The sequence below is a fragment of the Schistocerca americana genome, chromosome 6, assembly GCF_021461395.2.
Source record: "Schistocerca americana isolate TAMUIC-IGC-003095 chromosome 6, iqSchAmer2.1, whole genome shotgun sequence".
Classification (NCBI taxonomy): domain Eukaryota; kingdom Metazoa; phylum Arthropoda; class Insecta; order Orthoptera; family Acrididae; genus Schistocerca; species Schistocerca americana.
In genome coordinates this window covers 407906308-407919516 of record NC_060124.1, presented here as the reverse complement: position 1 = coordinate 407919516, position 13209 = coordinate 407906308, and the positions used below count along the sequence as shown (strand labels likewise).

The 13209-nt window shown below is 44.3% G+C and overlaps 1 protein-coding gene across 1 annotated transcript in view; it reads left to right on the top strand.

Moving 5' to 3' along the window:
* Positions 1-910: 910 nt before the first annotated feature.
* LOC124620175 (proline-rich protein 2-like) overlaps positions 911-13209 on the top strand; it is a 111688-nt gene continuing 99389 nt past the window's right edge. Inside the window, exons 1-2 of the mRNA XM_047146845.1 lie at positions 911-976; positions 10061-10295. Of these exons, the coding sequence (XP_047002801.1) occupies positions 911-976; positions 10061-10295 (301 nt within the window). The remainder of the gene's footprint in view (positions 977-10060; positions 10296-13209) is intronic.

Here is a 13209-nt window from a genome sequence, read left to right as displayed (position 1 = left end):
GTCATCAGTCCCCTAGAACTTAGAACTACTTAAACCTAACTAACCTAAGGACAGCACACAACACCCAGTCATCACGAGGCAGAGAAGATCCCTGACCCCGCCGGGAATCGAACCCGGGAACCCTGGCGTGGGAAGCGAGAACGCTACCGCACGACCACGAGCTGCGGACTATATATCATTAAAATTATACCCTTCATGTGTAGTGTCTTTTAATATGTAGTACGTGCCGGGATGCTCTGTAGCTGTAATTTCTCTCTCAAGCCATGATTGACCATGCGAAACAAGCCTGATCCTGTCTGTTTTCGACATTAATGCATGCCCTCATATATTTTTAGGAATTCTGCGTAGCTAGACCCTCCAGTTACCGTATCACAGACATTTTTAAGGATGTCCAAGTGTACTATATGGCTGGGTGCTTTAGCTGACCCTCTAAGTTCCATCTTGGAAAACTGATCCATTGTATCATTCAAGGGCGACTCCCGAAACCACTCAGTCATTGATGTGCTCCGCATTATCACGCCATTTTCCCCTCAATGATAATGAAGACTTGTCTCTTCGATGCCAGAGGCAACTTTGGGAGGATGCGACAGTTTCACGAAGAGCACTGCACCTCATTTAATGGCGGAATCCCGTGGATCATTGACTACATTGAGGAGCACCGTTTTCACGACCGGAAGCCATGCTCTTAGAAACCCGATATGGTCGTGGTACCCTCTTGACAGACTCTCGATCCTTGTGAACGAAATTCGCTCCTCAAAGGCAATTGCAATAACCGAGTATTCTAACTGCAGTATAGTTTCACTTTTCTTACGTCCTTCACTAACACTATTGTACAACTTGATGACAAAGGTGCTTGCGGTAATATGTGGAGTGGTATTGTGCTGTACCTCACGACATCAGCGAGGACGAGATGGTGGTGGTGGTGGAGGAGGAGGAGGAGGAGGAGGAGATGCTGCGGATTCGTGCAGGGCGAGGAGTCTGGCTGCTGTTGCCGCCTCAGCCATGACCCCGTTGCCAGAGGGAGTGGCGCCCATGGACGGCATAGCAGAGCTGGTGCCAGGGCGCAGCGGGGGTGGAGGCGGAGGCGAGGGCGGGAGCAGCGGCGGCGGCGGCTTCTCACGTGGTGATCAGAGACATCCATGCTCGCAAGGCATGACTTAATAGGCCCCCCTTTGGCGAAGCAGGCTTACTGACCCTGGTACCTTTGCCACGCCGCATTCCGTGCATTGTCCCACAGATGCAGCCGTTGTAGAAGACAGAAAGATTAACGAACACGGTTCAGTACAAGATTCTAGACATCGCCTGCTGCTGCTGCAAGGAAAGAAAGAACACTGATTATCTGTAAGTAGAATGAGTATGTATTACCTATTTCACTCTGTCTCCATGGCATCTCCTCCACCCACTGTGGCATTTCGCCATCACCTGAATTGGGGAGGACCCATCTATTAATCTCACTGGTATCTCCAGCAACAGAATGATCTAATAATAAAAACAGATACACAGAAAATTTACAAGAAAAAAAATATTTTTTTAGAATACATACATGCGATCTGCGACGGCTCCTGCATATCTCCAGCACGTTCCCCTCCCCGTCTCCCTTCTTCGTCTGCCAGGAAATCATATAAAGCGAAGAATATGCGCCATGTTATACATACGACGAAATTTAATTATGAATACACAGTATTATTGAGATTAAAAAAATTAATGGTTTTGTCTTTCCAACCCCTTCGTCCGCGGGAGCGCTATTGATTATCACATAGTGCCAGACGTCTGTGCTTCACAATACTTATGTGAGAGAGTCGTGGCAGGATGCAGCACCTTCCGGAAGTGCTGAGTGCAAGACTTAAATGTCAAATAATTTCCTAGAAGTGAGGAGAATTGATACATCTCGCCGGTGTGAGTGTGGGTATACCATTATTTTTTCGGGTGCTATACACATATAAACGATAACTGCACTGCTTGTCTGAAATTTGTATATGTTGCGGTGTTAAGTTACTGTGGTCGTTGTCCGACATGTGCAAAGAAAATGACTATGTGTGGTCGGAATATCGGTATGTATTTGATGTAGGAGATTGCGTTTTCAACACACCTATAGGTGTATGGGTGGATGAATGATTTTACGTGGAAAATTACGTTCAGTCATAAGGCGGATATAGGTATTGATATTTCCAGAACCACAGCTGTTAGGAGGAGGTTTTCCCGATACTTCGCTCATTGTCGATTGTCATCAGATTGGGGGTGCAATCGCAATATTTAAGTGCAGTTACAGTGATAAATATGTGTGCGGTTTTCTAGGACGACACCGACTGGCGCGCAGCGGCACGTGGCGGAGGTAGCCTGCGGTCGGATCGAATCGGCATTTCCGACTTAAGTCTCTCGAGAGCGGTGGGTACAAACAAAAGCTCCATCCGGCCAGCTAGTCGTTTCTTGCTCGCAGCTGCCAGGGGAGATCCCGGTGGTAGCACTCTCTAGACAGCCGAATAGCGGACTAATACTCAGTATGCGTTTGGCTATCTTCGTGATCAAGTGTGTTGCATGTATTCTGCGTGGACAATATACCGATTCAACATCGATCACTGCCAACTGTTTGCGCTGGACGTATTGAGAACATCCGAATACCTACAGTTCCAGTCATCCCCGGATGCCCTCCATGGCGTGGGGTGGTGCACTGTGGCATACAATTGCATCCACAACTGTAGCAGTTTTCTCCAGCGTCTGAGCGTTGGCACTGGCAGTGTATGAGGAGACAGATGCACTGCGTGTTGACATAGGGACATGAGCGTGCTGGATATGGCAGTGTTTCAGTGATTTTCAACGTCTAGCCATGACAGCTACTGCTACGGACTGGATCGTGGTTTAAGTATGTCGTGTTAGTGCTTCTCAATATATCCCAGTGCACTTGGAGGTATTTGTTGTTGTCTCTATCCTATCATGCAGTAGGCCCTTTCTCGTTCTGAATGTAGTGGAGAGAACTAATTTAGGAATTCTGCAGCACTTTAAATTCCCAATCGTAACATCAAATTTCCGATTGATCGACTTATTGTTTCCGATAGGTGCATCGCGAGCACGCGTCTGTACAGCCCCTCTCGCAAATTGTTTATGGACATGGCATCCAAATGAGCTGAAATTTGAAATTTTCAGCTACCTCCGTCGTGATGGACTATGCCATTATCTGCCGATAGGAGACAAGGGGGAAAAATCGAGTAGGGGTTGGAAGCAGGGTTGTTGCAGGATCACATCCCGTCAAGTATTCCAATCCTAGTATTCACCAATAAGAAACAAGGAAAAAGTGTAGCATACAAAGGATATAGATTTGATTAATTAGTCAATCAGTCTGATAGAGGAATATTTCTAAGACATCCACAGCCGGGATTTACCAGGTAAATGCTGCTTTGTTTGCAGTTTGGTCTGACCTCGACCATCCATGCGTGCTGGTCTGGCAGTGGCACCCTAGAGGACGTGACCACCTGAGGAAGAGAGAGCACTTGTTTGACAAGAATTTCTCAAATATAAAATATCTTAGGGATGCGGCCAACTGACGCTCTTGTTCGGGGATTGACGTGTCATCCAGTTTGTGCGCCACATGAGGCTGCTGGTAGTGTGGCAGTTCACATGACAGGTGTTGCGAGGCCCCGAGCAGGTGTAGTGCCGTCTCTTGGACACCAGTGTAGGGCGCGGTATGTTGGCTTCGGCGCTGGTATGAGCTGGTGCTGTGCGTGTGGGCCAGTGGGCGGCGCGTGATTCACGATCTAAAGATTTTTAAAAATTTAATCACTTGTGATGAGTGTTTTATAATGGTATTACTTGTGTGATTGGAATAAAAAAAAGTGATCGTATTAAATTTTTTCGATGTTTGGTACAAGACCTTCATCTCCCTGAACAATAGTGAATTATGAGCAAGAGAGATCCAACCCACGCAAATTGAATTTTCTAAATAAACAATATATCCTTTGTGTGTAATTGAATTTCCTGTCGTGAGTTTGTGAGTTTCCTCCTCTCCAGGACAGACCCATCAGTTTCCAGGTGGGGATCACAAGGGAGGGGTGGGGGTTTACCGGAGTGGGTGGGTTAATTAATTTATAAATTTAATCAGTCAATGAAATTGATAGATTGGGCGGAGATTGTTCGAGTAACTCAGACCTGTACTTGTATCGGTGATGGGAGAGGATTGGAAGTTTCCAGAGGGGTTGGGAGGAGGAGGGTGAGGAGGAGGAGTGTAGGGGGGGGGGGAGGTTTCTCAGAAGGACAGTTTATCCCCTGGGGTCATCATCCACCTAGCCGAACAATAGATTAAGGATTGGTCAATCAAAAGAGAACAATAGGTTTGCTCCTGAATATATGCTTGCCCCTGATGTAGGGAACCCGCAATATGGAGTGATACCCCACTTGCCCTGCTACTCCGGAACTTTTACGCCCTTTGTAGATAGGAGCAGTCTGTTTTCTTTTCGATTCGAATCAAATGAGGGTGCGACGATCCATGTCCTCTGGAACCTGAGTAATATTGCAGAGAGTGGACTACACTTTGACCAACATCCGTCCTCTCTTCTACGATCAGAGACATCACTGTTGCCGGCCGGAGCGGCCGTGCGGTTCTAGGCGCTACAGTCTGGAGCCGAGCAACCTCTACGGTCGCAGGTTCGAATCCTGCCTCGGGCATGGATGTATCTGATGCCCTTAGGTTAGTTAGGTTTAATTAGTTTTGAGTTCTAGGCGACTGATGACCTCAGAACTTAAGTCGCATAGTGCTCAGAGCCATTTGAACAATTTTTGAACATCACTGTTACTCAAAGGTCGGCAAACGAAAAGACGCTAAAGACGGTGGAAACTTTGACGTGAGTGGCAGTATGTTTCATTGACGTCAAAGGGCGCAGTATCAGCAGGTGACTGGTTTAGAGAGCGCCAAATGATCTGCCGAGAAGATATGGAATTGCCATTCCGTGACAACTCGTATGGGACATGGTGCTACAACAGCGATGAGTGCGTGGAGTTATTGAATAGGATAGTATCGTACACAGCGAAGAGCCAATATTAGCCATGTGACCATAGCGCACAATGACCATCTTCTGCTGTGCATGGCAATAATAGATCCAGCGTCGGTCTGACGCCAGAGCGGTAAACGGACGTAGAGCTGCCTGTGTCGTGTTGGATGCCACCTATGGCAATCTCGATTTGTGGCACACTTGACGTTAGATCGACATCAGTTGTCTGAAAACTAAAAACGCCTTATGACAGTAATTATCAAATGAGAGTCATCGCTGGAAATTTCAAACGCCTCATGACAGTAATTATCAAAGAAAACATACCGCTGTCGTGGTGAGCAGAATCATCTAGTGTTTTTCGATTATTCCTGCTTCAACATGTTCCTTGGTGATGGCTATGCACTTTGTAGACACTACCGAGGTGATCGCAAACTAGCAACCTCTATTTCTGAAGGCGAGTTTAGTGATCCAGTGTGCCACTGAATACAACACATGACCTCGACTACTTCGTATTGAAAGAAATCAGATCAGCAATCACTACATTTTAAAACCACTCTTTCAGGCAACTCCATATTTTATATTTGGCAGATTACCTCAACGGCAGCATGGAGGGGTTGTTGGTCTAGGTCCAATCGTTATTACGAATTATTTTCTTCATTCTGGATGATCTGATTGAGAGTGACGAAGTCAAATGCAACTCGGACTCATTCAGCGATGCTTTTTTGACACAGTATGTTTGACTACTTTGTTTCAACGCGTGTCTATAATGTAATAATGCATTCCTTAAGGTTTCATCTTACTGATACGTCGTATACCTCCGACTGTCGCTGTGTCCCTTTGTTAGTTTCAACTACAAAGAAGAAGGATAAATCATATTTCTTACCCGGAGCGTTGCGATCTTTTAGTGTATTGTAGTGGTATAGAACATATCGCCTATCTTCATAATATAATTCACTTTTTATGCGTACTATTATTTAAGCGCTGGTAGAAATGTGGAATAGTGCTTACGTTACTTTCCCTAGTTAGTATAGTTAGTAACACTCAGAGTAATAACACTCTGATCACTCTATATGTTTCAGTGTATTGTCGCGTAAGGGCCACGCAGTTAATTAGTGCAATCTTAGCCTTTTCAGTCCCGGCGATAAAAAAATCATATCAGTTATTGTTATTATGCAAATTTCCAGTCCACATTGCATTGTCTTATTTTAATTTTTTATATTATGTAAATTATTCAAGCTACACGTATGTGTACTTTTTTGTCTTAACCAGCAGGATGAAAAACATTTTAAAATACATATTAAAATCTTTGTTGGTGGAATTTTCAAAAGCAGTAGTTTTTAAGTACACAAAAATATATCTTACACACTTTGCACACGGTTCTACACCCTTCATGCCGACATTCTTCGCTTCGACATATTGAGAAACGTGATCAACTTGGTAGTATCGATTTAGGTTTATTGGCTGGGGAACAACATTTCGTCCCTTGGGTGTATTATCATCAGATCCAGAAATGCTAGAGCTTTCCAATGCGTCCACGGATGTTTCTCTGGAGAGCCGTGAGGAGCATCCCAACTGAGAATAATTTCTTCAGTTGAAACTTCCGGGCTGAGAGGCCGTGGTCGATGTATAAAATTTCCACCTGACGTTGCGTCTCCGTCTGCGGGAGACATCTTCTGAGGTCGACCGGCTACTACTCAGAAGATGTCTCCCGCAGACGGAGATGAAACGTCAGGTGGAAATTTTATACATCGACCACGGCCTCTCAGCCCGGAAGTTTCAACTGAAGACAACACCGGCCGTGAAACCCTACATTGTATGATGAGAAGACTTTGTCAGCTCATTACGCAAGTGCAGTCTACAGTTCATTAGGGTCAATCTGTTCAGTATGGTAATCTTTTCTTTGTGCAAGGTCTTTTGTAGATAATCCAACAAATAAAAGTATCTAAATCAGAAAAGTGGTTAAACAACCTAACTGGTCATTATATTGTTCTGGTATTTGACCAATATATTTTTTGAGCAATTGAACATCAGTTACAAGTATCTTGTGGCTCACTTCCAACACAGGAGGATAAACAACACCAGACTTAAATCTCTCACCTACAGCATGAAGTATTTCTTCATCGCTGATAACTGAAAACACAAGTCATACAAAAATGTCTCTGAGCACTATGGGACTTAACTGCTAAGGTCATCAGTCCCCTAGAACTACTTAAACCTAACTAACCTAAGGACGTCACATACATCCACGCCCGAGGCAGGATTCGAACCTGCGACCGTAGCGGTCGCGCGGTTCCAGACTGAAGCGCCTAGAACCGCTCGGCCACCCCGACCGGCCACAAGTCATAACATTAATTATGTAAATTGATAGTTGGCAAACATTGTTATAATGACAACATTAATTATATGTTGGCATTATAACATTTTATTTGTTGCTGGTGAAGTTACATATAATCAAAGCATTAAATTATTGTGAAGTTTTTCTCACTCAAAATAAAGAAGCTACTACTTTCGTTGTATAGGAAACAGAAAAAACGTTGAGAACGTAACCTGAAGTACTTCGAATTTCGACGACTACTGTACTCAACATAAGAAATAATTCTAGTAAAACCATACATCATTGGTATATACGATTTCTCTCATGTATTAAGAGCAACAAATAAAGTAAGTTTAAGGTGTAGAGTAACGTATTATTTCGAAATAACTTCAAACCAAGCGCTGTGGGCAACCATTCTGCTGAGTTGTATCTACGAAATATCGATAAGTAGCACTGGAAGTGGAGTGTGGTGCGATCTAGCAGCATAAAGACAAACTTCGCAACCTACACGAACGTGAGATACAGGTCTTGAGTTATTAAAAACAGTGTATCAATTTAACGAAATGAGAACTCGAAGTACCCACGCACTGAAAAGGTTGAACCGACGTTGAGAGAGGTACAAGCATTGGACACTTGAAACTGGGTCTATGCGTATTTATTGACCCAAGTCAGATATACAGGGTGGTCAGAGCCAGCCTGCAAAGCTTGTAAAGGTGATGCAGGGTAGGCTGTGCTAAGAAAGAAATTCCATACATTACGCCGTTTGGGAGTTTATTGGCACTGAGTTAGAGCATCAGGCTGCTGCTCGCGCAAATTCAAGTGGCCCGCCAGAGATGTTGCCGCCAAAGATGTTCTTCGTTTGGTTCCCTAAAACTGAACAAGAGAGTGATACAAAAATTAAAAATGGGAAGGTAGTGTAGGATCGAATCCGGATCAACCGCTGAGCAGTTTCGTTCGCTATCATCTGCGCAGTGAGAATAACTGGCACTACTTGTATCTGGCGGGCCACTTGAATTTGTGCACAACAGACTGATTGGCTAACTTCAGTGCATATTATCTCGGAAACAGCACAACGTATCGATTTTTTTTTCTTAACGACTCTTTAGCATAACAACGTACCCTGCAACATTGTTGGAACCTTTCAGACAGTTTCTGACCACCGTGTATGTAACAGACATTCATCTGAAACACTTTATTCATCTGTCTATTTACACTGAATCGCCAAAGAAGCTGGTATAGGCATGCGTATTCAAATACAGAGATATGTAAACAGACAGAATACGGAACTGTGGTCAGAAACGTCTATATACAACAACAAGTATCTGGTGCAGTTGTTAGATCGGTTACTGCTGCTACAATGGCAGGTTATCAACATGTAAGTGAGTTTGAACGTGGTGCTATAGTTGGCGCACGAGCGATGGGACACAGTGTTTCCGAGGTAGTGATGAAGTGGAGGTTTTCCCGTACGGCCTTTCCATGAGTGAACCGTGAGTATCAGGAATCAGGTACAACATCAGATCTCCGACATCGGTCCCGCCGGAAAAAGATCCTGAAAGAACGGGACCAACGACAACAGAAGAGACTCGTTCAACGCGAGAGAAGTGCAACCCTTCCGAAAATTACTGCAGATTTCAACACTGTGGCATCAACAAGTGTCAGCGTGCTAACCATTCAACGGAACATCATCGGTATGGGCTTTCGGAGCCCTTGATGAGTGCACGACACAGGGCTTTACGGATCACCTGGGCCCGCCAACACGGGCATTGGACTGTTGATGACTGGAAATATGTTGCCTGGTCGGACGAGTCTCAAATGGTTCGAATGGCTCTGAGCACTATGGGACTTAACATCTGAGGTCATCAGTCCCCTAGAACTTAGAACTACTTAAACCTAACTAAGGACATCACACACCCATGCCCGATGCAGGATTCGAACCTGCGACCGTAGAGGTAGTGCGGTTCCAAACTGAAGCACCTATAACCGCTCGGCCACCCCGGCCGATGGACGAGTCTCGTTTCGAATTGTATCGAGCGGATGGACTCGTATTTGTATGGCGACAACATCATGAATCCGTGATCCCTGTATGTTAGGAGGGGACTGTTCAGGCTTGTGGAGGCTCTGTAATGGTGTGGGGCGTGTGCAGTTGCAATGTTATAGGACCCCTGATACGTCTTGATGAAATACATCCATTCATGTCCATTGTGGATTCCGCGGACTTGGTCAGTTCCAGCAGGACAGCACAACATCCCACATGTCCAGAATTGCTACAGAGGGGTTCCAGGAACACTCTTCCGAGTTTAAACACTTCCGCTGGCCACCAGACTCCCCAGACATGAACATTACTGACCACATCTGGGATGCCTTGCGTGCTGCTCGGAAGAGATCTCCACCCCCTCGTATTCTTGCTAATTTACGAACAGCACTGCAGGATTTCTGGTGGCAGTTCCCTCCAGCACTACTTCAGACGTTAGTAGAGTCCATACCACGTCGCGTTGCGGCACTTGTGCGTGCTCGCGGGGGCCCTACACGATATTAAGCAGGTGTAGCAGTTTCTTTGACTCTTCATTGTAGAAGACCCAACTTTGAGGATAAAAAAATACCGAAGTGACCTGCAAAATGAATGTTGACTGCGAGTGCTTGTACGTGTTCGTTTTGCGGTTGTCTATGACGCATATCTCTCCTCAGTCACTACGTCTGAATGGTCGTTACTCGCTTTTAAAATCCTAAAGGTAAGGCGTAATAGAGGTGCGAGAAGTGTGCGGCGCAGGTCGCCGCTGCGCGCGTCCGCCCACCGCCCGGCGGCCCCAGACAGCTGGGCGCCAGCCAGCACGAGTGTCGGCCGCAGCAGCAGCAGCAGCAGCAGCAGCAGGCGCTGCAGCCTGAGCCGCAGCCGGCCTCCATCCAGCCTCTGCCAGACTGGGCGGCGCCGCGCCCGCCTGCGCGCCCACACCCGCCTCCCGCGCCGCCGGCACGTCCTCTTTCCCGACCCCCGGCTCACACGAGTAATTTATGTATACGGGGCGCGACATTCGTTAACACACATTCTGCGTATTACGACCTCCACGTGCGGTGTGGTGAATTTAAGTCTTCTACAGTACAGTATAAAAAGCAAGTGCTGGCAATTTTCCAACTAGACAATCACGTTATTAAAAATCGAAGTTGTATAGTGACCATTCCAGAGTCAAATGGGACTTCACCAAAAAGCTGTTTCTCATATCCACTTTTCTTCCAACTACGCACATAATCTGTTACCAAAAATCATCTTGTCAACAGGCTTCTTTCAGTTCGGTAGAGATTCCTAGCGTAATGTCTGTTACCAAGCGAGATCATTTTACCTCCTGAAATATGTGAAAAATGGGTCCTTTCGTATTATCTTACAGACGATCACTTAACCCTTAACTACGTTCGCCATTTACACTGACGTTAGTGACTTCGTGGGGTTGTTTTCGACCCCAAAAACAAAAACACCTGAAACGTATTTCTCTAAACTGGTGTTAAAGAACTAACAAAAGAAAGGGTAGTATGTATCAGAAATAAATCTTTACTGGAAAACAAAACATGATATTACCAACAATTATGTCCTTTATATTCACATTGGCGACTTAAAAAGAGCTTTCGGAATTAATTTTTAAAAAAATTAAAGAAAATCTACTTCATAAATGTTCAGAAACATGTTCTGAGATAACTAATGATCAATTAAATAAATTGTTAAGAAAAGTAAAGAATGACTTTCAATAAAATAGATACAGTAGGTACATCAACGAATCAACAAAGCCCTTACTTTCGATCATCACAGTCAAGACATACTTTTCCGTCAATGGAACACATTTTGCGTACGTATTTTTGACACTTAGAACTTGTTTTGTTAGTTTTTCTGTCTTTAAGGTCAAACCATATAAGGCAAACTGATGTCTTTCAGTTTTTTCGCTAACTCGGTCCTACTTGTACTGCAGATTCGTCAACCCTGCTATCATTTTGAAAATTTTTGCAAAGAACTTATTCCATTTCATTCTTCAAGCGCCTATAAGAATTTCTGGAATTAATTTCTCTTTCTTTGATATTTGCTTTGATCAATGCCACGCCGAGTGGTTTTTTAAAACCTCAATGGACTGTCTTGTTGTTCTTATTTATAATGGATTTTCTATGAAAATAGGAGCAGAATTATAAACAAAGGAGTGACGCATGGGCTAATAAATTATACCATGAATACAGTTGAGATTTAAAATAACAGGGTAGGATAAGTCAGTGACGAACCAGCTGCATCACGATCTTCACCAGTCATGGCTCACAGAAGCATCTACACCACTCATACTGTATTCAGATAATACAGCATTGTTCCCCGTATTGTTCTGCATTAACTTACACTTTGCCACACTTAGAGCGGGGCACCCAAGAATTCGGCTCGTGAGCTACGCCCTGGCACAAATGTCACAGTGGTCTGTCTAGCTGCACGCTTCCCCCACCGCCACAGAACGCTGTCTGAGGGTATGGGGTGGGGATAGGAGGGGAAAGGGAACTGCAAACGCGCCTAATTTAAATGGCAGTGCAGTCGTACTGCATACGACTTTGTTTCGTATTTAACATTTTTCATCAAAAGAGATAACAAACAAAACAATTTTTTGGTAATATTTAATTATTTTTGCCGCAATGCGGGCATAATATAGTTTTCATCCGGTATAAACTGTCAGCATGCAGGCACATTTAGACAGTTTCACTGATTTTAGAACTCAGGTTGCCACGTAAAATGACTTATTTGCGTTTATAATCGGAAAAAAGCCTTTACGCACATATGTTAACCCAAATATTGTAGTATTTTTGCAGCAACATTATGCAGACGAGGAAACTCTACTTGAAGTAAACAATGTAGACGTCCTGGACAGCCTTAACGTAACATGAATTTTTATTTAAAACGGGAGTTACATTGCGCCGGCCAGAGTGGCCGAGCGGTTCTAGGCGCTACAGTCTCGAACCGCGCGACCGCTACGGTCGCAGGTTCGAATCCTGCATCGGGCAGTTAGGTTTAAGTAGTTCTAAGTTCTAGGGGACTGATCACCTCAGAAGTTAAATCCCATAGTGCTCAGAGCCATTTGAAGTTACATTGCAGATCAGTCAGTTATATCAGCACATGCACAGGAGCGCTTTCAATTGAAACGGCAAACGATCTCGAAAACAGCTCCAAAACAAATGTAAGATTGGCAGTGTCTTCAAAACGTTTAGAAAACTATCCATGTATTTCTTTCAAAGTCATAATGAATTCTTCAAACATCGTGTTTTCTTAAATAACATTAAGCTTAGGGAACTGGGCTCTTTGTCAGAACTTGTCTCTTCGTATTAATTGTACCCAGCCAAATCAGAAATAAGTTGTTTCACGGCTTGCACTGCCTTACTGTAGGCAGTGTGCAGTGAAGTCCACTTAAAATGCGAGGACTGACATACATACCGCATGTTCTAATTTTCATTCCTTTACTCCTTTTTTCTCCATAAATTCAACAACAGCGGCTTTGAAATCGAAAAATCGTTCCAGACACGCCCCTTGACTTCACCAATGCACTTCTCAGTAATATATAAAGTCCGCTCACTCTCCGTTCAGTTCCATCGAAAACTATTGCTACGGACAGTGCGATAATGAATGTGACTTCAGAAATTTTGCTATTCGTACTAAGAATTTGTTCATGTGCTTCATGCATGCAAATTTAGCACAAAGCGTTTCTTGTTGTACAGAACAATAATGCCGCCTAGCATTCGTTCTAGTTTTCTGCTCTTTCATTGTCAGCTACAGTATTAAATTCTTTCTGCAGGATTACGTCGATTATGCAACTGCATAAGAAATATTGAGAATTCTCGTCTGTCTCTTCGGTCAATATCATTCAGTTGCAAAAGCTTGTGAGGACGGATCGCTAGACTCCCACATTTTGT